Genomic DNA, 23,674 nt, shown 5'->3' with positions numbered 1-23,674 from the left:
AATGAAAAAAGTAGGTGTAGAATTATATATAATAATACTATACCAATTGTATGAATATGTATAGAAAAGAACTAGAAGAAATACATAAGTGGTTTAACAAAGGTTATGTCTGTTTGGCTGATTTTCTTATGCTTTTTTGTATTTTCTAAATTTTCTACAATAAGCATTTAGTTCTTAAAATTTAAAAGTCATTCAATTTAAAAAGTTATTTTCTGAATAAACAATATTTTGTCTAATAGAAAGGTAGAAAAAACATTTAAACCCTCATTTTAGATATAATTAGGTTTTAACAGGAATTTAATATACGGTCACTAGATTTTTAGATAAATGACATCATTTCAAATATTTAAAAAGGGCATAATTCATTAGTCTCGTTTCACATTCAAAATTTCCATTTGTACAGTTCAAAGTCCCCCTGCAGGGATTAAGGACTCTTGGTATCACTCTACACATTTTTCTTAGTAGAATAAAATGCTTTGTCCAAGGACCTACTTATTTTCCACTTTCGCAGCATACACTTGGTCTTTTTCCACGGCCACGTGGCGCTCCTCAGACACACTGTAGTACAGAATCATCTCTTCCATCAGAACTTCCAGCTTGTGTATCTCCTGCCAGGGCTGGATGACAAAGTAGCCTGGGTGACAGGCCACAGGCACGTACACATCCATGTGCTCCCCTGGCTTCGACAGGTGGACAGGAGGTGGCAGTTCCTGCATGGAGAAGCAGCTACTGTGGTCCACCACGGACTTCTTGATGGCATCCGTGAGGCTCTTTCTGAAATTCTCTCCAGTGTTGCCTGGAATGGGGGTGCCACCACTTTTGCTGTTGGGAGAGCTAGCTCCACTGGATATGGCACTCAAAAACACATCCTTCTGATGCTTCCACAAGTCTGCGTTGGTAATCTGGCGATTGATACTGCGGTGAGGATCGGGGAAGTTCTTGGGGGTAAATAAATAAATATGTGCGATCCCTCTGGTTTCGTCCACTTTTGTAACCTTTGGAAAACACACAAGACATTTCTACAAATCCAAGTTCACACTGAATTCCAAGAGGCAGTTATAATATTAACCTTAAATATTAAAACATGGTATTTTGCAAGAAACCCCAACTTGGTAAAATTCATTTTATTTAAGGTAAGGTAAGTTATCTATCACGGCTGTAGTAGTGACTAGGCTCTTAAGTCCAAAGTGTCTAGATGCCAGCAGCTGGCTTATGGAAATGAAAACTTTATTGGCCTCTAAAGACTGAGGATACCTTGTATCATTATCACTGGGATGGAGTCTACATATCATGATTAAAAGCTTTTTTTTTTTAAATTAATGACATTTAAAAACACTCAAAGTAAAAAGAACAGTAATGATGAACCCTCATGTGCTCATCTCCCAGCTTCAACAATGAAAACTAATGACAAGAATGGCAAGATGTTCCATGCGTTCCACCCAGGCTGCTGCACCTTCACCCTGGGAAGCAAAGGCTAAAGCTTTGACGTTCACCATACTCTTGGGGACCTCCGGTCCGATGCCTTACTTGGGCTTAATATATCTTCCCTCACCCTTTGCCCCCCTCCCCAGTTACATTGGAGGGAACCTAAGGAGAAAAAGCAGAAAAAAGCTGCACTGAATAGGCCAAAATTACAGCTTTGCCCTCTTGTCCAGGAGACCTTTGTCTACCTGGCTACTTCTTTCTGCCAGAGGGGAGAGTGTTGTATGGAAACCCCATAGACTGACAACTGGGATTGTACAGCTGTGTGTCCCAAAGGGCTGGGTGCCTGGTAATTCTTACCAGCTCCTCTCGTTTACCCTGGGAATGACAAAAATGAGATGCTTTCAGCCACATCGACCTCTTACCAAATAGGGCCGGGAATGAAAGGCAGGAATAGAGGTCTGAGACAGGGTGACAAGGCAATCCATCTGCACTAATTTACTTAAAAATATTCCTCCTAGCAAGATGAATCTATTTAAATTAATTAGCACTTCAAAGTGCTATGAATGAACAACTGCTAATTTAATTTTATATTTATGATACAGAAGTGCCATTTCAAAAATCAACCATTAGAAAACATTTTTATCGAGTACCCAATACTCTGGCTTTAAGATCTGAAATCATAGCTAAGAAAACAATATTCCTTATCATGTGGCAATTGAAGAACATAAAATGGTCATTAATTGTATAATTGTATAAACATAAGAAAATCTATGTAAGCTAGAATAATTTAGAGATTTTCATGAAGATATTTCTCAAGGACATTTCATTGTTAAATGCTTATATAAAATAACATTGCTTTCATTAGTTAAAACAGAGAATATCTTACATTTCTATTCTTTGAAATAAGAGCAATGTTTTTGATACAAAGGTGAAAAGTACAGAAAAAGAAATAGGAGCTCATGAAATAAATCAGTGTAAGTAAACTTTAAGAGGCAGAAAACAGGATTATAAGCAAATGATTTGCTTATAAGCCATTCTACTTTAGAAAAAAAAGAAATAGAAGACTATTTAAGTGATCTTCAGAAACATTTATCAAGAGATAGATGGTCCCTCTGTTGGGAACTTAATTCTTTATCATGGAGCAAAATAGGAGCAGAGAACTATCTCTGTTCCCTTATTAATAGTGGAAAAATTATATAAAGAGTTTAAAAATAATATTGGAGATATAGGATAAATTCTTAAATAAAAATCAAACCATGAAATACCTTACCACACGTGTAACCAATCTCTTAACTATGAAAGTGTGTCAGATCTGAAAGCACCAGTTTGAGGTAAGATAAAATTCTTTCACAGAAAAACAAATGAGCCCTCTGGCTTACAGCTCCCTTTCCAAATGTATCAAGAGAACTAACCTTAATGCTACAGTCCGAGCAATTCAAAACAGAATCTCTCAGCCAAAGCACAGCATCTGGTGTCCACATGCCAATAGACTGTGGAAGATCTGCTAAACAGCACTTTATAGCCTGGAAAGAAAACATGATGGAAAAGGAAACACACCATCTTAAAATAGGTACTGATATGTACCGTCAATGTTATCTTCCTCTAAGTCAGATGTTTCCTCTAAGATACAAAGCCAGCAACAGCAACAGCTACTAACGACCATCGAGCTCTTGGGCTGGAGCGTCTGCTGTGTTCCTGGCTCTGCTTCCTTTACCTCTGCTGTCTTTACTCCTGTTATTACCCAGGGCTTACACCAGGCACTTCACATACTTATCCTACCACACTTCCGCATGACGGGCCAATGTTGTGACCCCATTTTACAGATGGTGAAATGGAATCAGAGAGACTAACTTACATCGGATCACAAAGCTGTGAAGACAGGTTTGGGACTTATATTTAGGTCTTCCCTCTAAGTGCAACTGAAAAAAAATGAAGTGTCATTTGGATGAAATGACTCCGATTGCAAAAATCTTTTCAGAGGCTGACATGCTTCATTCAGTGGTCCCTGAGTACCTGTTGGTGCCAGACATTTGTGGTCCCCTTTGGAAGGAGGTTGTAGTGAGAGTTAAGGAGGGGAAGAAAAACTGAAATTCACAGATACCTAATGCCTCATTTCCCCCAATGCCTTTTACCTCCCACCATCACTGCACAAACTGCTGTAGAATGGCTACAGCAGGGAGTAAAAGGTGACCTTAGGGACTCCCTTCTGTCTCATGGAAGCCTTGAATTGTGTGAGGCAATTTTGTGAATGGGAAGAAACCCACTTCCAGGATTCCTGGACTCCATCTTTCCTTCCCCAGTCCCATTCTCCTTCTGGGGCTCAGGTCTCTCACTGTGCTCCCTGGATGAGGTATCTTTCTTGGTGGGGAGAAGGTCACTTAGAGCAAAGAGAGCACGCTCTTCATGCCTGCTGGGGCCAGGCGGCAATGAGGGAGCCAGATGGACCAGACGGAGCCAGCACGCTGGAGAGCAGGGCCCTGCAAAGCAGAATGCCACTGCCCAAGCTCCCACAGAGCACGGTCCCATAAGGAAGAGTGCTCAATATAGCCCGATTTTCTAGTTTGTCAGGAGAAGCTGGAAGTCAGGATTTTAGTGTGAAATTTTCTGAGTTTTAAATCTTGGTTACCAATTCACAGTTTCAAACACTGTAACAGCCAAAAGCCCAAACCCAGTATTTATGGGTCAGCTTTGGCCGACAGGCCATCAGTTTGCTACTCTGACTTAGACCTCTTGGGGAGATGTTGTCAGCCAGAGGCTTGGCCCAGCTGGCTCTTAAGGTTCCCCCAACTTCCTATCTATGAAATAACCACTCTAGACAGGATTAATAGAACACAAAATTTGGAGTGCCTTTTAACACTGTAGCACAACGAAAGTACGATTGTGCGGCCTTCTGACAGAGGCAGAGGGATGGATGTCTTTCCCCTACATCCGGGGAACCTTTTCCAGGTAAAGTTGGCCCTGGGTGGATGTTCTAACAAGGGGAACAGAGGCCAGGGTGTTATCAAGTGAAAGTGGCATATTCAACAATGTTCAGTGTTATGGCTGAGCAACAAAAGTAAATGTGATTTTGAAAATTGGCTTGAACCAAGCTCAACAGCCTTTCTTAATGGTCATTTTAGCAAAGGGAGTGGTGACAGGAGTGAGAGAAGATACAAAAGCCATGATAATTATGGTCAAGCACTGTTTATTCACTGAATTTTGATGGTATAAGGTATCTTCTGGCAAATATAAGCCAAGTGGCCTTTTGAAATGATAGATTGTTGAATAATTTTATGCAAACAATTACTAATTTCTGTACAAAATCCTCTACTTCCCCTAAAGGTAAGAAATAGTTTTTAACAATTTTAATTCAAAATCATGCAAAAATCCTTACTATCTGAATTTTTATTAGTAGAGGAAGATTAGGCAGAAATTAATCTTTACTCAAATCAACGGGAAAAATGTCATATAAGAAAATGGTTGAATATAAATAGATTTCTTAAGAGAATGGCTACTTAAGTAAACTAAGAACTCTGGAAGTAAGTATTTACTTATAAGATCTTGAAGCTGTGTAGAAGTCAGCACTGGCATCTAGTTATTAAAATGGAATCTCTAACTGGACAACTTGGCCTAATGATGCGCCATACTTGATAAAAACATTCATCAAACAATATTCTGTAAGTTTGACTGGTCTTCTTGTCTGAGGTGGCCAAGTTTTACATCTGAAAACCAGTGAACAACGACATCTGGACCATTTCCAATTTTGTTACAAACTTGGACTTCGCTCGTCATCAAGATCAAAACTGAGGGGGCATCGCACAACACGATTACCAATACAGCCAAATCTCTTCCAATCTCCCAGGCTTGTAACATATAGTACCTGAGGTGGTATCACAATTATTTCTTGTAGAAACCGAGGGGGAATTTCCCTGAGTTCAGACACTTTCACGGATGTCACGGTGCCAGAGTCCAGGAACTGAACATCAAGAGCCCGGCTGCTGTGAACGTTCGTGATCTGCGATGAGACAAATGTTGGCTAAGTTATAAGCATTTCCAAAAGGCCAAAACGCTTCTGTGCAATTACATTTTGTAGAACTCTAATATGCATATAAGAAGCAACAAAGACTATCAATGTTAATTAAGTTTTCTTATTTTTAAATTTAAATTCAATGAATTAACATATAATGTATTATTGGTTTCAGAGGTAGAGGTCAGTGATTCATCAGTCTTATGCAACAGCCAGTGCTCATTGTATCACCTGTCCTCCTTAATGTCCATCACCCAGCTACCCCATCCTCCCACCACCCTTCTCTCCAGCAACCCTCAGTTTGTTTCCTATGATTAAGAGTCTCTTATGGTTTGTCTCCCTCTCTGGTTTCATCTTGTTTTATTTTTTCCTCTTTTCCCGTTTGCCTTGCTTCTTAAATTCCACATATGAGTGAGATCATAGATAACTGTCTTTCTCTGATTTTAAGTTTTCTTATTTTAAAATGTACTTATTTACCGAATAGGTAATCTTTTAGAATATATTTGATTTTAACATTGAGTTGTTAAATAATTTAATCAGTAGTAATCACTAAACTAATAAGAACAATAAAATGTACAAATATGGTAATATTTACTATGTTTTCAATTCTAGGACATTATTGATTATAAAATAATTTGATACATCATTATATACTGATTAAAGATGCGGTCTGTTCTCCAAAATATTAAAATATGAGAAAAAAACTATTGTGTCTTAGCAATGAGGAAATAAAGAATAGAGAGATTTCAGACACAGAAGTTTCCTTGTAATAGGTCAATATTATATATTTTTAAATCATAACATATTTTGGCATTTTATAGCTTTGCCAGAAAGCCCACTGACAATTTTTATCATTTGTCCTAAGAAATTGAAACTCAGAAAAACATAGAGAGGTAAAATAAGTCCAAATTAATAGTTAAAAAAATGAGAAAATGACATACTGAGTCAAAGCAATAATTACCTATCTCTGATCAAATGGCAACATTACAATGTAAGATTCTGGGTGTATATTTAAATGCCCAAACTTCCCTTAATAAGACTTTGTGGCATCTGCTATTATTGAATATAGTTAGCATTGGCCAAACACAGCCCCATCAGGATGGTTATGTGGGCAGGGACTTCGTGCCTACAACTGCTCTCACTGCCACCTTAAGAATGGTGGTGCTTTCGGTATGTGACTGTCAAGAAGAACTGGACCACTCTTGGCATTGAAGTCAGACATACCAAAAGTAAAGTCTTTTCCTATTGCTCCAGTAAATGCTTTATTAATATAATAGCATAACTTTTTTTTTAAAGATTTTATTTATTTATTCGACAGAGATAGAGACAGCCAGCGAGAGAGGGAACACAAGCAGGGGAGTGGGAGAGGAAGAAGCAGGCTCATAGCAGAGGAGCCTGATGTGGGGCTCGATCCCATAACACCGGGATCACGCCCTGAGCCGAAGGCAGACGCCCAACCGCTGTGCCACCCAGGCGCCCCATAACTTTTTAATCTCCTAAAATGATGATAAACATAAACAGTATTTCAACAATATCTTAAAATGTATTTTTTTATTCAAACATATATACTGAACACATATATTGGTATGGCTGGTGTGTATTTAATGCTTCTTATAACCGGGCATAACTGGGCAGATCCGTATACTTTCCCATCTCAAAGAGCTCCTAGTCTCATAAGAGACGATGACACAAATATATAATCAGATTATAATGTAGTAGGGCAATAATAAAGTTATGCACAAGGCACTATGAGAACATAGAGAAGAATGGGTACCTGACCCAGCCAGGAAGTAGATGTTAGGTCAAGTTTTCAGGAGGAGGGAATGCCTAGAATTGGTACTTTCCTTTAAAATGTACTTTTTTCTTCTCATATTAGTAAAATGCCTTTATCATAGAAAACTTAGGTACTTAAAAGAATGATATGAAAATCACTTATAATCCACAATAGATTACAATTTTCCTTCTAGTCTTTTATCCATACATTTATAAAGAATTAGATTGATAAAAATTAGAACGTACTTACATATACTATTTCATAATTGGCTACTTTTCACTAAATGTCTCAAAAATACTTCATGTCATTATCTTCTATACCATTTTAATATTATATAGGTCTATCATACAGGTACGTTGTGTCCTACCTAACAAACCCTTTGGCTAGATAACTGTGTAAATTTTTGCTCTTTTAAGAAATAATCATACCTATTGGACATTTGTATTTCCTTTCTCACAAATTAAAATTTCATAAATATCACAATTTCAGCTGGACTTTACATGGGAGTAAACTAGGTTGGTAAGAGTCTAGTTAGGCGCTAATCTGTACATTTCAAATGCAGGGGAAAAGGATGGGCAATACATATGTATTTGTTACATATGGGGGCTACAAGCATTTTGGTTACGCTGGAATGTAAAGTGAGAGGCAGGGCAAGGCAGGAGATGAGGCTGAGAGAAAGGTAAAGGCAAGGTCCTGGACAGCCAGACATTATGTCTTCAAGAACCAGACTTTGCCCTGTAGATGAGAAGAAGCCAATGCCACATCTTAAGGAGAAGAATGAGATGGTCGTCTTTCTAAGAGACCACGTATTGTTGGTGGTAAGACTGGGTGAGGGCTTTGGAATCAGACAGATTTGGTTTTAATCTCAGCTCGTACTTTCTAGCTGAATTACGTTCCTCATCAGTAAGGAGGGGATCATAGGGCTTTGTGAAGACTAAGTGAAATCAGTCATACTTAAAACATTTTTTTGTGTGTCTGGGAAAGAATAAAGGTTGGATTATTTGCTATTATTTATATGTTGGGTCACTCCCGCTAGTGGTATGGAGCTCGAATGGAGGAAGACAAGGGTAAAGAAAGAGGAACCCTATGGGACTGCAGCGATCTAGGCAAGAAACGACAAAGCTGTGAAAATGCAGGGTTTGGTGATTAGTGACACTGGGGGGTGAGGACGACGCAGGAATCGAAGACGACTCTTGAGGAGCAGGCTGAATGGTTGCACGAATGCAGGTGCCACCAAAACACAGACATAGGAGGAAGACAAGGATGGGGAAAGGTAATTTTGGTTTCAGACATACAGAGCTTGAGGAGTTTGCAAGATGGACAATTAAGCTGGCTTTTGCCTAAATCTGAGGCTCATCAAGGGCTGGAAAACATTGGAGTCATGAGGACCAAGAAGGTAACTGAACCAAAAAGATGGCATTGCCTACAAGGACTCAGAGGCTGAGAAGAACCATGAGGTGGGGCAGGAGTTGGGGGGCACCGACACTGAGGCTGCAGAGTGCAGGTGGGGGGCAGGTTTGGGTGAAAAGAGGGGAAGCAATCATTAGAACACCCTGAGGAAAATTAGGAGGATCTGATACCATTTAGTAAGAAGGGAATTTGAAGTCTCAACACTGTAAGTGCAGCCCAGACGCCTGGTCAGCGGAGACCTGAAGACACTGGTTGAATTGTGTAGCTAAGCTGCTGCTGCAAGAACAGGCTGTCGGAGAGCAGGCGGAAGTCAAACAGCAGTGGCTGAGAGCTGCCGGAAGGCAGCACAGAAGGTGAAGGCAGACCCCTCGGGGTGGGTTTGGAGGAAACAGGAAGAAGTGATGGCTGGATGTACGGAGTAAGTTCAGAAGGTGTAGGCACTAAACTGAGCTTAGACAAGTTACAACATCAAGAACAAATACTTTATTTATTTATTTATTTATTTATTTATTTATAAAGATTTTATTTATTCACCTGACAGAAAGAGAGAAAGCCAGCGAGAGAAGGAACACAAGCAGAGGGAGTGGGAGAGGAAGAAGCAGGCTCCCAGCGGAGCAGGCAGCTCGATGTGGGGCTCGATCCCAGGACCCCGGGATCACGCCCTGGGCCGAAGGCAGACGCCCAACGACTGAGCCACCCACGTGCCCCCAAATACATCATTTAAACACAGGATCTGCTTTTCATTAATCATTCTCCCTTCCCTCACTTTCCACGCATCACTAAGAGAATGAACCCTTTTGCTACCTCCAAGGCAAACAATGCACAATTTGATAGAAAAACAAAAATAACACGAGATATTTATCTCAAGTATTTGACATACACCAAAAAGGTACTTCGCCAAAAAGGCGGAACCTGACGCTACACAGGAAGAAACTCAAGCTGTCTGATGCTCTACAAAATGCTGCGATTTTAAAAACAGAGCCACCCTGCGACCCAGGGACTGCACTACTCGGTATTTACCCAAAGGGTGCAGACATAGTGATTCGAAGGGACACCTGCACCCCAATGTCCATGACAGCCAAACTACAGAAAGAGCCCAGATGTCCGTTAACAGATGAATGGATAAAGAAGACACGGTGTATATATACAACAGAATATTACTAAGCCATCAAAAAGAATAAAATCTTTCTGATGGCTGCCATTGGAAAGAACGATTACTCAACATTTGCAGCAACATGGACGGGCCTGGAGGAGGTTATGCTAAGTGAAATAAGTCAAGCAGAGAAAGACAATTATCATATGGTTTCACTCATTTATGGAACATAAGGAATAGAAGGGAGATCGGTAGGCGAAAGAAGGGAAGAATGAAGGGGGGGTAAACAGAAAGGGGAATGAACCTCGAGAGACTATGGACTCTGGGAAACAAGCTGAGGGCTTCGGGGAGGGGGGATTGGGCTAGGCCGGTGATGGGTATTAAGGAGGGCATGTACTGCATGGAGCACTGGGTATTATATGCAAACAATGAGTCATGGAACACTACATCAAAAACTAATGATGTACTATATGGCAACTAACATAACATAATAAAAAATAAAAAAGAAAAAGTGATAATCACTTAGTTAAAAAAAAGAATAAAATCTTGTTATTTGCTATGATGTGGATGAAACTAGAGGGTATTCACTAAGTGAATTAAGTCAGAGAAAGACAAATACCATATGATTTTACTCATATGTGGAATTTAAGTAACAAAACAAATGAACATAGGGGAAGGGAAAGAAAAATAAAATAAGACAAAAACTGAGAGGGAGGCAAACCACAAGAGATGCTGAATTCTAGGAAACTGAGGATTGCTGGAGGGGAGGGAGGGAGGGGAATGGGGTAACTAGGTGATTGGCATTAAGGAGGGCACTTGATGTAATGAGCACTGGTATTATATGCAATTGATGAATCACCAAATTCTACCTCTGAAATTAATAAAAAAAAAAATGCTGCTGCTCTTCAGAGGCCACAAACAACAGAGAACCCCAGAGTACCTGCCGGGTCGGCCGAAACGAGGAAGACATGACAATTACTACAACTCAGGATCCTGAGCAGAAAGAGGACATTGGCAGGACAATGTGGGAAGGGTCAGTAGAGTCTGCAGATTAGTTAATAATATTGTATCAGTGTTGATTTCCTGGTTCTGATAATGGTTATGCAATATGTTAACAACTGGACACAGCAGGTAAAGGACATATAGGAACTCTTTGGACTATTTTTGCAGCTGTGTAAAAGCCTGAAATTACTTCAAAATGAAAAACAAAACCATTGAATAGGTGTGCATTTCTATGTAATACACTAAACAGCACGCACAGAGCTTTAAAACTCAAATAATGTTGTGTTCTTTTTAATGAGTTATGTTTTTGAAGTTTATAGTTAAATATGCAACTCCTGGTCATATAACCTGAGATCTCAGTCTTCTAACATTCACATGAATGACAAAAATTATTCCAAAATTGCTGCTTTCATTAAAGTAGCTATGACAAAGTTTTACTTAAATAAAGGGAAAATCAGTATAATTAAGTTATCAAAATGTTACTATACAGTATCAAAAAATCAATAAAGCAATGGTTCTCACATCTTAGGGTTGGTTTGAGAATCTTATTAAAATTAGGGATACTGTCCCCCCCCAAAATACTTAATACACACACCTAATTTGCATATAATTCTATAAGGTTCAGGACCTCTGCCCCCTTAAAGTAGAGGTCCTTACATCTAGATTAAGAACGTCTGTAACAAAGACAAAAAAAGGAAAAAAAATCAAACCCAAGTTTGCAATTTTACCAACTGGATAAACTAGATATCAAAAATAGAAGGAAAGAAAGAAAAGAAACAGCAATCACAAAAATCTAAAACCCGCCTTTGAAAAACATATAGAAATATATGATAAAATATAACAGACCTCTTTTCAAATTCATAACTGTGCTTGCTGGACAATAAGACAATTATGAGGGACTAGAAATAGAGGAGTAGGTGAACACTGAAGCCAAAGCCATCCTGGGCAGGGAAGGAGGATCTTAGACCCTCCCCCACCCAAGAAGCCAGAACTCTCAAAGGGCTACACCCACACCCCCGGTGGAAGGGTGACTCGAGAGAGCAATTAGGCAATATCTCTTGAAACTGAAGACATGCGTCCTCTCTACCCAGAAGCTCCGTTCCTCCCTGGGTACCCTGGGAGACCGGCACGGGAAGGCGCCTGGCAGTGCTGTCCATAACAAAACTTTAGAAACAATCTAAATATCCATTGTCAGGAGAATGGAGTGATCATGTTGGCATCTTCATAAACTATTATATCAAACAGCAGTGAAAACAAGTGAATGAGAGCTGCACACACCAATGTGAATCTCACACATAATGAATGAAGAAGCACGTTTCAGAAGAAGCAATACGTTCTACTATTTACATGCATTTTACAAACATTTATCTGTTGTTATATTTTATTATTGTTACTATAAATATTCTATACACATTTTCATTTCTGTATTTCCACTATCTCTACATTAAAATGTATAGGTAGCAAAAATGTGTATGTGTAAATACAAATATAGTGAAAGTATAAAGAAATGAATAGGAATGAGGAGCACCACAGTTGGCTGGCAGCTCCCCCAGGGTGGGAGCAGAAGAAGGGGATGCGGACACGGAGCCTCAACTATACTGGGCATGTTTTCTTTCTCACATGGTGATGAGTATGTGGGTGCTTATTTCATTTTTTACAAAACTTGTTTGTGTGTATAAGATATTTCATAATAAGCTTAAAAAAGAAGTCAAGTGACTGATTTTACCTCTACTCGTAACCATTTTCCTTTGCAATGGAAGAGGCAGACTTTCCCACAGAAGGGTAATGAAACGAAGTACTCGGAGGTCATGTGCTACAAAACAGAAACGCACGACACTTTTATTACCCTTAGCAAGGAGCAGATTGCTACAGCGTCAGAAAAACATCGCTGTGGCTCAGGCTGACTGGTGGCTCCCCGTGAGGACTGCGCAGTGGTGCGTGTATGAGGGCGATGGAACTTCTGTCCTGTTTCTCAGACGTTTGCTGATGGCATCATCTAGTCTCCCTCCTCACACATGGCTCATAAACCGGCCCTGTTAAAGTGTCTACAAACGTTAGTGTGCAGGTCAGTGTGATTCATCCAGGCACTGATGCCATCAGTTAAACATGAAGAGGGAGGATGAATCTGCCAAAAAGGAGAAGAGAAGAGCCTGGATGAAAGCGAGGTCGGGCTAGCCGTCCAGAAGGCCTCTTCTTTTCAACTTTTAACATTTAGATTCAAAGTGAGATTTTCATTCTGAAACAAAAGGAATGTTATCTGCACAAACACGGATACCAGTGCCAGTGAAATGTCAACAAGTCACAGCCATGGACCTCTACACCCTCCTCTTTGCTGTAGTTTGAAGCTGGGCACCTGCCATGGTCTCTCTTGCTCAGGGTGAATGTTTCTACTCTCCCCAAAGGCAATGTCTCCACTCAGGTTACCAGTGCACGAGGGACTATCAAGAGAGCTTTTCACCACCACAGGTAATAAGCACATGCATGCAAATGAGTCACTGGAGTCAGCTTCTCTGGATGTCTCAGATTTCTCCAAGACAGTTTAGCAAACCAAACTTCAGCAATGGCCCTGAGACACTGCTAAGACATCTGGAATGCAGAAAGAGGTAAAGCTACAGACCTAATACCGCTGTTCTAGGCTCTAGTCTGAATACAAGTTTAACCCGGTACAGCAAATATTTTGGAATACCTATTCTATGTATGACACTACATTAAATACCGTAGTACTTAAATGAATTAGGTACTTAGTACCCAGTAAGCCTCTGCCTTCAAGAAGCCTACACTCTAGTAAAGCAAACAAATACCCAAATAGCTAAACTACCACGCTGCAAATGATGCCATGAGGCACGTTCAGAGGTTAGAGAGAAGGGCTCACTTCTAGGGGCAAGGGAGTCAAGACTGAAGTGGTATTAGGGTTTAATCACTCAAAACCACAGCATATTCTGGATTATAACTATAATACCATAATGGAGGTAAGAACATCACCTTAGAACCTTGGCACAAAACCTCTACAGACCCTGACTCAGAAAATAATGCTAGAATCAAAGGGTAAGGAGCTTATTAATAATTTAAACACAGAACCACATTTACCAAATGTGGTACATTGTCAGGGACCAAAAAGAGCTTGGGGAGTGATGCCTAGAAGTTTTATTCTCCTCCTAGATCCTGTGGTTTTGTCTTTGCCCGAGGCAGAGGACCCAGCTGGCTCTGGCAGACAAAGTCACAAGCAGCTGCACTGTCGCATCCTCAACGGTACCTTGTAAATGACAAATCTGTCAGCTGCTGGGCACTTACTCTACGCTAAGCACTCTTGCCACTAGTCCTCACGTCAAGCCTATGGATGGATATGCATACTATTAGTATCCTCATTTCATAATGCAGAAACCAGTGGGGTTTTTTTTTGTCTTTTAAGTTCTGCAGTCTGGGGCTCTTTACCCACTATTCTCCAGCTTCCACCTCAACTAAAGTTACACACACTTATACTAGTTAGTGACCCCTCTGGTTTGCAATATTAGGAATAATTTTAGAGGCGGACGGTGCTCTACCATACCTTGCAGTGGAAGTAGTCCTCTATCTTATGCAGGAGATCGTTGAGCTTGTTCAGGCCTTTGCAAGGCACCTGGCAGTAGAGCGTGCCGTCAGAGCAGATATTAGTCACTCTGACATTTGTGTACATGGCGTCAGTCTGGAACAAAGGACACACCGAGGGTGCTTGAGAACAGAGCCCCGCTCTTATCTACTTAAGGGTATCTGCCTCAGTAATCTCGTTGGTCTTTGCATTCTAAAACCTTTTAAGTAAGCTGGAGGATAGATAGGACGATACAATGACGTGAAAAACTCATTTGGATACCTCTCTTTCCAAAAAGAGTATCTGATATCGTTGGGTCGGGCACAAAGTAGACAGTTTGTGTACAGTAACATATAACCACATTTCATTACCTGGAAGACTAAGAATATCTTCCATTTTGGTTTATTTTCTCCCCCTTAATTTAGAGAAATCATTATTACATAAAACATGTTTGCAACATTAACAGAAATGAAAAAAAACTCTCACAAAATCAATCCTATTACCAGCCTACTTTCTAACTTGTGTTTATCGGCCACATGAATTTTAGTAGTTTTAAAAAATTATAATCATATGAAGCCTTCATTTTGGCCATTTTTTTAGTCAAACCATAATATAGAGATAATTCACTGTTGTTCTACCTATTAAACAAATGTTTTCCCAATGTTGCCACAGAGTCACTACAATTACCTTTTTTTTTTTTTAAGATTTTACTTATTTATTCGACAGAAATAGAGACAGCCAGCGAGAGAGGGAACACAAGCAGGGGGAGTGGGAGAGGAAGAAGCAGGCTCATAGCAGAAGAGCCTGATGTGGGGCTCGATCCCATAACGCCGGGATCATGCCCTGAGCCGAAGGCAGACACTTAACTGCTGTGCCACCCAGGCGCCCCTACAATGACCATTTTTTTAACATCCTATTCTTTAGAGTGGCTGCTCTATAATTGATTTAAAGATTTCCTTCTTTGCAGAAATTTGTGTTTTTTACATTTTAAAACTGTAAAAGCTAACAATTTAATAAACTTCTTCATGGATCTAATTTTCCCTTCTTTTGTATTATCCGCCCCTATTATCTTTGCAAAATAATTTTATATAAAATACAATTTCAGTGTAGAAAGTGGAATATAAAATGAAAACCCAATCCCTAATAATGACTGTTTATCTTTTGGCTTTCTTTCCCCCCCTTCCAGCACCCCCCCCTTTTTTCCCTCCATACACAGGCAATATGTCCCTATCTATTGCTAGCCTAAAACTTATAACATTCTTTTCCGATAACTTTCTTCCCCACAGTACGTGTAACAGAGGACTCTAGTGGTCACGGTGCTACCTGAAGGTGAGCCTCCAGAGACTTGTCGCAGATTGCCTTTAAGCAGGTGGCGTTAATATTGATGTCATCTTCTCCTGAGGTGTCGTACAGGACAACAAGCGGGATATCTGCTTTTTCAAGTATTTCCACTGCAAAGATCTTTCCACAAGTTAAAGATTCAACCACCTTTACTAAATCAGGATCATCACTTAAAACTTCCAAGCCTGAAAAATATTGAATATTTTAATTTCCACTTAATTAGCAGAATCATTTTAAGTTGAATGGGTTTGTTTTGGTCACCTATTATAATTATGATTCTACTACAAAATTCTTAAACAAAATTTTCCAGGGAAGTTTTGTTTTTCAATCTTCACATTACCCATCTTTAGGTCTTAAAATACGTATTATAGTGTGAATTTCCTTTTAAATGATTACGCAAAGGCAGGCAATCTTAAAAAGTTGATGACCTATCAGAATTTGTACCTTAGGAGAATGGTCTTTACTTTATATACAAACACATATTCAAAACAAAAAGACTAGTACATATAAGAAGCTATCAGTTGATTATGTCTGCCAGTCATGTACTTGTTATGTTTTTCCTAAAAATTTACTCTTGACCTTTTTAATTCTCTTCTAATATATAATTATTTCATATAAAATGAACATACATGTATTGAAAATTTACAAAATCACTTTTTTTCTATATTTCTTCTTAAGTACACCATGATGATTCTGCGTATACCAAAGAACTTTGTGATTTATCAAAGAAAGATTAAATTGCATTTAACGTAATATGGGTAATAGGTGAGTTTTATTGTAGTCTGATTACTCTTTAAATAATTTGAAAACCGTAATTCTATATAGCATATACATGACAAGTCTAAGTCACTCCATTAAAATAATTAAAACTAGCTCATCGTTCCCCCCAGGGTGCTATAAGGTCCATCTCTGGATTCTTCCCCTTGAAATCCACAGCACAAGTTCACAGACTGCCTCTGGGCCATCTTTCTCTTGTTCTCCAGCTGTAACATTACAGCTTTTACCAAGCCTCTCAATTCAGCATCCTAAATCTTGGCCTATGATTTGATATGTTCTTTTCAAAACTACCTCCCAGGGGTTCGTAACAGGCTTCTACCATTACTTGAGATTTATCTCACAGATAGAGCCATACCTAGCTCCTCTGATAGAAAGATGCATCCTTGCTGAGAAGGAGCTATTTCTTCCAGGGTTAATTTTCATGAAAGAACAGCGATCATTTTCTGAATCTAGCTCAGGCTCTCCTGGCATGATGCTTACACACTCCCATGTCTTTCCTCGTATGAACGCAGCCACCGCGTCCTCCACGGTTGAAGGTTAACCCTGCTGTGTCACTCGCACACGTGCCAGAGACGCACGAACTCGAGCCTGGGTGCACGAGGTGTGTTATTTGCTAACGAGCAGCACCCAGAGCCCACCTCAGTGGGAAAGAAGTGGAGAGTCACTTCGCAGCAGGTCAGACAGCAGGATTCAAACTGATCAAACCCCATGATACAGGGTCTCTCGCGTTGTTGCCAGGGCAGTTAGAACAACAACAAAGCCTTTAAGATGGCCCAAACACATTTTTATAATAAAATATAACATAAAATGAAATATAATAAAAACATTATAACATATTGATAATGATCACCTCTTATAAAGAAGACATTAAACATGAATTTATTTATACCTTTCAAGAAATAACGCATTACAAGACCTTGAAATATTTAGTACATTTTAGGATTTAACCACCCAAAAGTACAGTGGTAATAACGTATCAAAAGGGAGAGAGCTTTACACAAAGAGTTCCTCTTACCTGCTAGCTTACACTTTGTAGCTTGGAATGAGAGTGAACAGAACTTTGGGTTCAACTTGTATGCTTTGCTCTTTTCAATATTTTCACTAAAACCATAGTCAACATAGCATACCTGATGATAACAGAAACATCATTTAGGTTCAAATAAAATTCTTTATCCTCACTTTTTAAAAAATATCTGACACATTTAACTAGCTCCATTTATTCCATAATCGGCATGTTAAGTGGCACCAGACAGCCTGGAAAATGCCAGGGGTGGTGCCCCCGACTTAGCCCAGAAGAGACAGGCTAGGGCTGGGACCAGGGAAGCCGGGGCTCCTGACTCCGCGCCCCACTCTGCTTTGCCGGTTGGAAGAACAAGAGAAGACTGTTGTACTCGGATGCCTCGGTGCCGGCTTCTCAGCAGCCTCACTGTCTGGCTCTGCCAGCCCTGACTGCCCCCGTCCTTTCATTATAACCTAAGGGCATGGCCGCCTCACCTCGTTCTTCATTGATTTACGTACTTCCACTACGGATGCCCATCCTTAGGCAGCAGTATTTGTTTCTAGGGAGGGCGTCATCTACAGGGGTATTTATCAGATTTGAAATCCCCCAAACAGCACGTGTGACAGCCTGTTCCCAGCAACTGTGCTTCAAGGGACCAAGTTACTTTCTGTCAATGACAACAGTGATGTCATAGCTAGATGACAGGGAATTCTACACTGTAAAAATAGGTACTTCTGGTTTGTTTTTTTCCAGTGGTACAAAGCTGGGTTAAGCCTTTGTCCAGCTTAGAAAAAGGCCCCACATCTGCTGGACAGAGGTCTGTGTTTGTAGAAACCTGCATGACTCTTCCTCACCATTAGCACAGATCCATTAAGAGCCTGGACATTATAGCTGGAGTATTAATAACACCTTAAATTGGAAAGGACTATATCAACAAAGCCTCTTTTTTTTTTGAGGAAAATAAAATCTAGGAACACTGAGCTGTGGTTTAGAATGATAACTATAGGATGATAGCTAAGAATCTGAGGGAAGGCGTTACAAACCTAGTATGCTTCTCTAAATCAAACAGATGACATTATTAGAACAACAACAAAAAACCAGAGCAAAGGCATGGCTAAGAAACACCGAGTAGCACAGAGCCAGGTGCTTTCACTTCCTATAGAAAAATTAAGTCCACAGACCAGCTTCTTAGTACCTAGATCATGGTACTAAACATACAAAATTCTCCCCAGCAGAGAATCAAAGGGAAAAAAGAAGAGATGCAGAGACCACGAACACCCTTCCGGACCACCTGATAACTGGGTGGGGGGGGGGGGCCCTCTATGTCCCATGCCGGAGATAATCACCTCCCAGAGTCCTATCCTGACTCAATGCTCCCGTAGGCCGAGATCTCTAGCGGGGCTTACACAGCAGGCGACCAGCCATTTAAGCTTATGGACCCATTTCTCCCATCCCAGATCAGCACCCATTCCTCCTCTGCAAAGGTCCCAGGAGTCAGGAGCACTCCTTTCCTTTAATAGCGGTCACCACCAACAACTTGGACTCTTCTCTTCCCAGACCTAGCATGGAGATAATATGGTCTAACAACAGGACATAATATGTGAAATAGCATTCCTGGGAAATTCAGAATGTATTCCTAGCATCAAGAGACACTGAAGAGTAAGTACTCCGAAATTTTCAAAGGGTTTCTGTATCGCTTGGAGCTTGTTCTCTTGTCTTTCTGAATCAAATACAGTATATTTGCACGGCAGCTGCGGTTTACAAAACACTTGCTCGGTGATTGAGAATTGGACTCGCACCACACTCTGCCCTGTGTCGTTTGCTCTGTGAGGGCTGAGTGGGGCTTCTCTCGCTCGTGCCCTGGGAGCAGCACCAGCAGGCTCACAGGCCTGGCAGCCAGCCCCAGGCGGCTCCTGGTTCTCTGGCGCCATCAAGTGGCCGTAGATCTCACCGCGCCCCGTGAGAGAGAAGCTGTGACATCCCTGGGATGCAGGTCTGGGTCAGCACCAGAGGGCACCAACTTCAGGGCATGACTTCATCCTCCTGTTTCCCATACTCACCAGGGATCGGACAAGTGGAAAGCAAGGAGGGAACTGTACTCGTTGTTGGGCATAGCACAGCTCCAGAGGAGTGAGACTTGCTAAGTAGCCCGGGTTTCTGCAGAGGAAGGGGGAACTGCACGGCTGCCTGCTTCACGGGGCCAGAATTGCATCAACCGCTGCTGTGTGAGAGCCGAGGGCTGTAGAACATACTGAGATACCCCTGCACTCCCAACGCTCCCAGCAGCCGCGCCGGCGAGCGCTCCCTCCCCACGACACTTGCTTCCTCTGGCTTTCTTGACACTGCCCTCTTGATTTTCACTTCTTTAGTCATTCTTAAGATTGTGTGAAAGGTCTTCTTTCCCAGAGGAGGTTCCAGTAAAGATAGGGTCTCTCCATCGGACTGTTTTCACACAGGAAAGGGCATTTGAGACACAGATAAGGGAAGGGAGGGACTTGAGCAAGGGCACGTGACCTTCACAGGCAGAAACAGGACTTGGGCCCAAGCTGCTAATCACACTGCGGTCCCCACTGGTCCAGTTCTCTGCTTGGTCCTTACCTTTTTCCAGATACTCTTCAAATTTTATCCACGTATAATTTATATTGAGTGAAAAAAAAGCCCATTTAAAGTACACAGTTTGGGGATGCCTGGAGGGTTCACTGGTTAAGCATCTGCCTTCAGCTCAGGTCATGATCCCAGGGCTTGTGATCAGGCTTCCTGCTCAGCGGGAGAGCCTGCTTCTCCCTCCACCTGTTGGGCCTGAAGCTCCCCCGGCTTGTGCTTGTGCTCTCTCTCTCTCTCTCTCCCCCTGACAAATAAATGGATAAAATCTTGGGGAAAAAAAAAAGATTCTCTCTCTTTCTCCCTCTGCCTCTCCCTCTCCACGTGTGCACTCTCTCTCTCAAAATAAAGTATACAGTTTGAAGGATTTTGACAAATGTATATACCCAAATAATGACCACCATAAGCAGGATACAGACCACATCCACCACTCCAAAAAGTTCCCCCTTCCCCCTTTCCAATTAATCCCCCTCCACCTCCCGTCCCAGGCAACCACTGATCTGATTCCTGTCACTACAGACGAGTTTTATCTGTTCTTAGACATCATTTACCTGGAATCATACAGGATAACTCTTTTGTATCTGGCTTCTCTCGCACAGTCTGTGAGTTTTATTCACGTGACTGTTTTCAGTAATTCATTCCTTTCTATTGTCGAATAGTATTCCATTATATGAAGAAACTGCAATTTGCTTATACATTCACCTACTGGTAAACATTTGGGTTGTTTCCAGTTTGGGATTATTAATAATAAAGCTGCTACAAACGTGTACAAGCCTTTTTGTGGACCTATATTTTCACCTCTCTTGTGTAAATACTTAGGATCATATGGTAAGTTTAACTTTATAAGAAACTGCCAAACTATTCCAATTTTCAGATTATTAAAGTCAGGTCAAATTGCTTAAAAGTTGGAGTAGTTAAGGAATTCCTAAATTTCTCTGTGAATGGCCAAGGGTAGATATGTGGTTAGGGTGAGCTTGACCCTGGAGAGGGTCAGGGCCTCATCTATGGAACCATTTGGGTAAGAAACAGCAAGCATCCCTTTCTGACCCTCCTGACACTGTTCTTGGGGTCAAGGGCCTCAGAGAAGAGAATCTGATGGACCTAAGCCCAGGTTCAGTGAGCAGTAGCGGCACTCTGGGAAAGGGTTATTTGCCAGGGACTGACACCACAATAAATATGTTTCAAATTATGAAACAGAGGCTGCAGAATAGAAGTGTATTTCCCTGCTTGCAAAACCTAGACAAAACTGTGCCTTGACAGTGAGTCAGTTCTCGTTCTCAGTCTGCACCGAGGGCAAGAAAAGAGGCCATGCGGCAGAGGCTGACCACCAGGAAAATGGCCAAGTCTGGAAGTCTTGGAGCCTGCTGATGGAAGAGACTGGCAAAAGAGCCCTCTGACCTCTCCAAGAGGACTAAGAGGGCAACACTCGGACAGCTCTTGGGGCACGACCCGAGTCCTCTTCAGGGTTCTCCTTGGCTGGCTGCAGAAGACGGGAGAGGAAGAATGTCATGTCCTCTGATCTGTATGCTTCCCTCACTCCAGAGTGCTGACCTGGATAGGAAGCCCACAGAGGACTGATCAGTATTTATTACATATCTCCCGGGAATGGAAATAAAGGCCTTTTCCTGATTATATCATGGATTATGAACACTGCCATGGAGAAGACTTTTTTTTTTTTTTTTTTACTACTAGAACTCTGAGATAATATGACTACCACTGACTTAAAAGCTGACAGGGATAATCTTGTTGACAAGATATTATCTTGTCAATTTCTGGAAAAAACTAAATGCAGTTCGGACGGGCACAACATTAGAAGGAACACTTATATTTGAAACATAATGTGTCTGTCTTCATAATGCTATGACAAAGTAAACAGTGCTTGCCTTTATTTTGTTCTCTTCCGTTGAGATGATCTGTGCCCGTAACCAAGCGTCCTCCTCGGCATTTACAGCCAGTAACTGCCCGACGTGCACAGTCTGGACGGGCGTGACCTTAGGGTTCTTACTGTAATACTCCTTCATCTCATCTTCCATTAATTCCTGAGCAGCAGAATAGTCTTTGCCCACATACCTGAATTAGTTAAAGGAAGAGAACACACATGAAGCAACCTAGAAGGAAGAAAACCATAGGAACTCATTAACATTACTCCGTGTTTCTTCCACGGCCATCTTTGGTTCCGGTCTCAGACTTGGCTTACACCAACAGGTAAGAGAACATATATTTAGTAAAAATTTCCGTCTTGATAAAGGAAAATGTGATATTGTGCCGCTCATGCAAAATAAGACCAGGTCGAACCCAGCAGGGCAAATGCTTGGCAACAGTCCAGACAGGTAGAGGATGTCACAGTAAGCAGCCAGGGAAACTACAGGGAGGAGGAGGCTGAGAAAAGATTCAAGGGAAGGGAAGGGAGGAGATACAGTGGAAAATGGAGATACTAGTGCAGGCCAGATTAGCAAGAGTGGACTGAAGATTTTGAGTAAGGCTGCTGGAAGTCTTTGTAGATCACTGAGAAGAGAATCTAGTTGGCAGCTTTGCCCTAAGGCTGGGTTTGAACAAGACTTAAGCTCTGAGAATGAATGAAATTTTAGTAGAGAAAAACAAAGCCTTAAACACACTAAACACGACCATGTGACAACCCATCCTCCCAGCTTACTGAACAAATTTGAACAAATTACCACAAAATGTTGAGTTTTGATACCCTTAAAGAGATGATATCTTCTAGCTAAATTATATGCTTTCTGAGAAGTCTTTTTCAGGGTACGGCCTATCCCCTTCTACAATTTTCTGCTGTTGAAACTGCAGTTACCTTATCCCATTTTATGTTATCAAAATACACCATTTCCCTTTCTCCCACAAATAGGCCATTGTTTTCTTGCCCATCAGTGCTCAGGGACAATTCCACCAAAGGCCTCCTTCCAGGATGTAAACTCCAGCAAACCAGGTTCGGCGCCTGTAGCAGGAGCGGTCCAGACCATGGGATGCAGCCCTTTTGTCTCAAAGCTATGCTGTTAACAGCACCAGAACCATTGAGCACGGAGATGGGACATGCCACACACACACTGACCTTTGTACTGTTCTAGGTTTTAGCCAGGGCCCAAGTGGTCCCATGGAGCTTTAAGAACTGTTCCTTTGGGAATGTTGTCATGCATTCTTAGTAACTGTCAGCAGGACAGAAGACACCCTATTTAGCCTATTTGTAACTCGAGGAGAAAAAGCTTTAAAAAGTCCTACACAAAATGGAAAGAATGCCTCTTTTGAGGCAATGACTATTTTAAAACCAAGTATTACATGGACATGATTTACTCTAGAAGCCGAAGCAGCGAAGCAGCGTTGTCACACTCTATGGGTTCAGCTGACCGAGCTTTGTAAATGCGAAGGTGCCGCCTGGAGTGCAGCCGCATGCTCAGCTCCCAAGTCCCCTGGGAGGTCTGCAGCTCTGCCAAAGTGCCCATTTCCTGGGACCTGGAGTCTCCCGGGTCCTTCTCTTAGCGCTGCTACAGCCCTGGGAGCCCCACGGGCCCACAGCAGCCTGTGACTTGGTAGTCTGCTCAGCAGAGGCACCTGCTAGGGAGGAGGGGGGACAGAAGCAGCATGAAATCTGCTCTCTACGGCAAGCAGTAGGGAAGAGTGGCTACACGGCTTGGGTGGGGATGATATTACGGTTAGTTTGATGGTGGGTA

The 23,674-nt window shown here is 41.4% G+C and overlaps 1 protein-coding gene across 4 annotated transcripts in view; it reads right to left on the bottom strand.

Annotated features, from left to right (window-relative positions):
* TDRD7 (tudor domain containing 7) overlaps positions 1-23,674 on the bottom strand; it is a 74,401-nt gene that overhangs the window by 8,094 nt on the left and 42,633 nt on the right. For 2 of the 4 annotated variants that reach the window (XM_040631635.1, XM_008707860.2), the window contains 8 exons: positions 21,878-22,064; positions 17,409-17,520; positions 15,599-15,801; positions 14,258-14,392; positions 12,437-12,523; positions 5,285-5,419; positions 2,838-2,948; positions 493-995 (listed from right to left, as the gene is read on the bottom strand). In XM_040631635.1, coding sequence (XP_040487569.1) covers positions 493-995; positions 2,838-2,948; positions 5,285-5,419; positions 12,437-12,523; positions 14,258-14,392; positions 15,599-15,801; positions 17,409-17,520; positions 21,878-22,064 — 1,473 coding nt within the window. The remainder of the gene's footprint in view (positions 1-492; positions 996-2,837; positions 2,949-5,284; positions 5,420-12,436; positions 12,524-14,257; positions 14,393-15,598; positions 15,802-17,408; positions 17,521-21,877; positions 22,065-23,674) is intronic. The other 2 variants (XM_040631636.1, XM_040631637.1) reach the window with 2 other exon arrangements.

The sequence above is a fragment of the Ursus maritimus genome, unplaced genomic scaffold, assembly GCF_017311325.1.
Source record: "Ursus maritimus isolate PB19 unplaced genomic scaffold, ASM1731132v1 scaffold_17, whole genome shotgun sequence".
Taxonomy (NCBI): Eukaryota; Metazoa; Chordata; class Mammalia; order Carnivora; family Ursidae; genus Ursus; species Ursus maritimus.
Note: the sequence above shows the minus strand (reverse complement) of the source record. Positions and strands in the feature narration are given on the sequence as shown.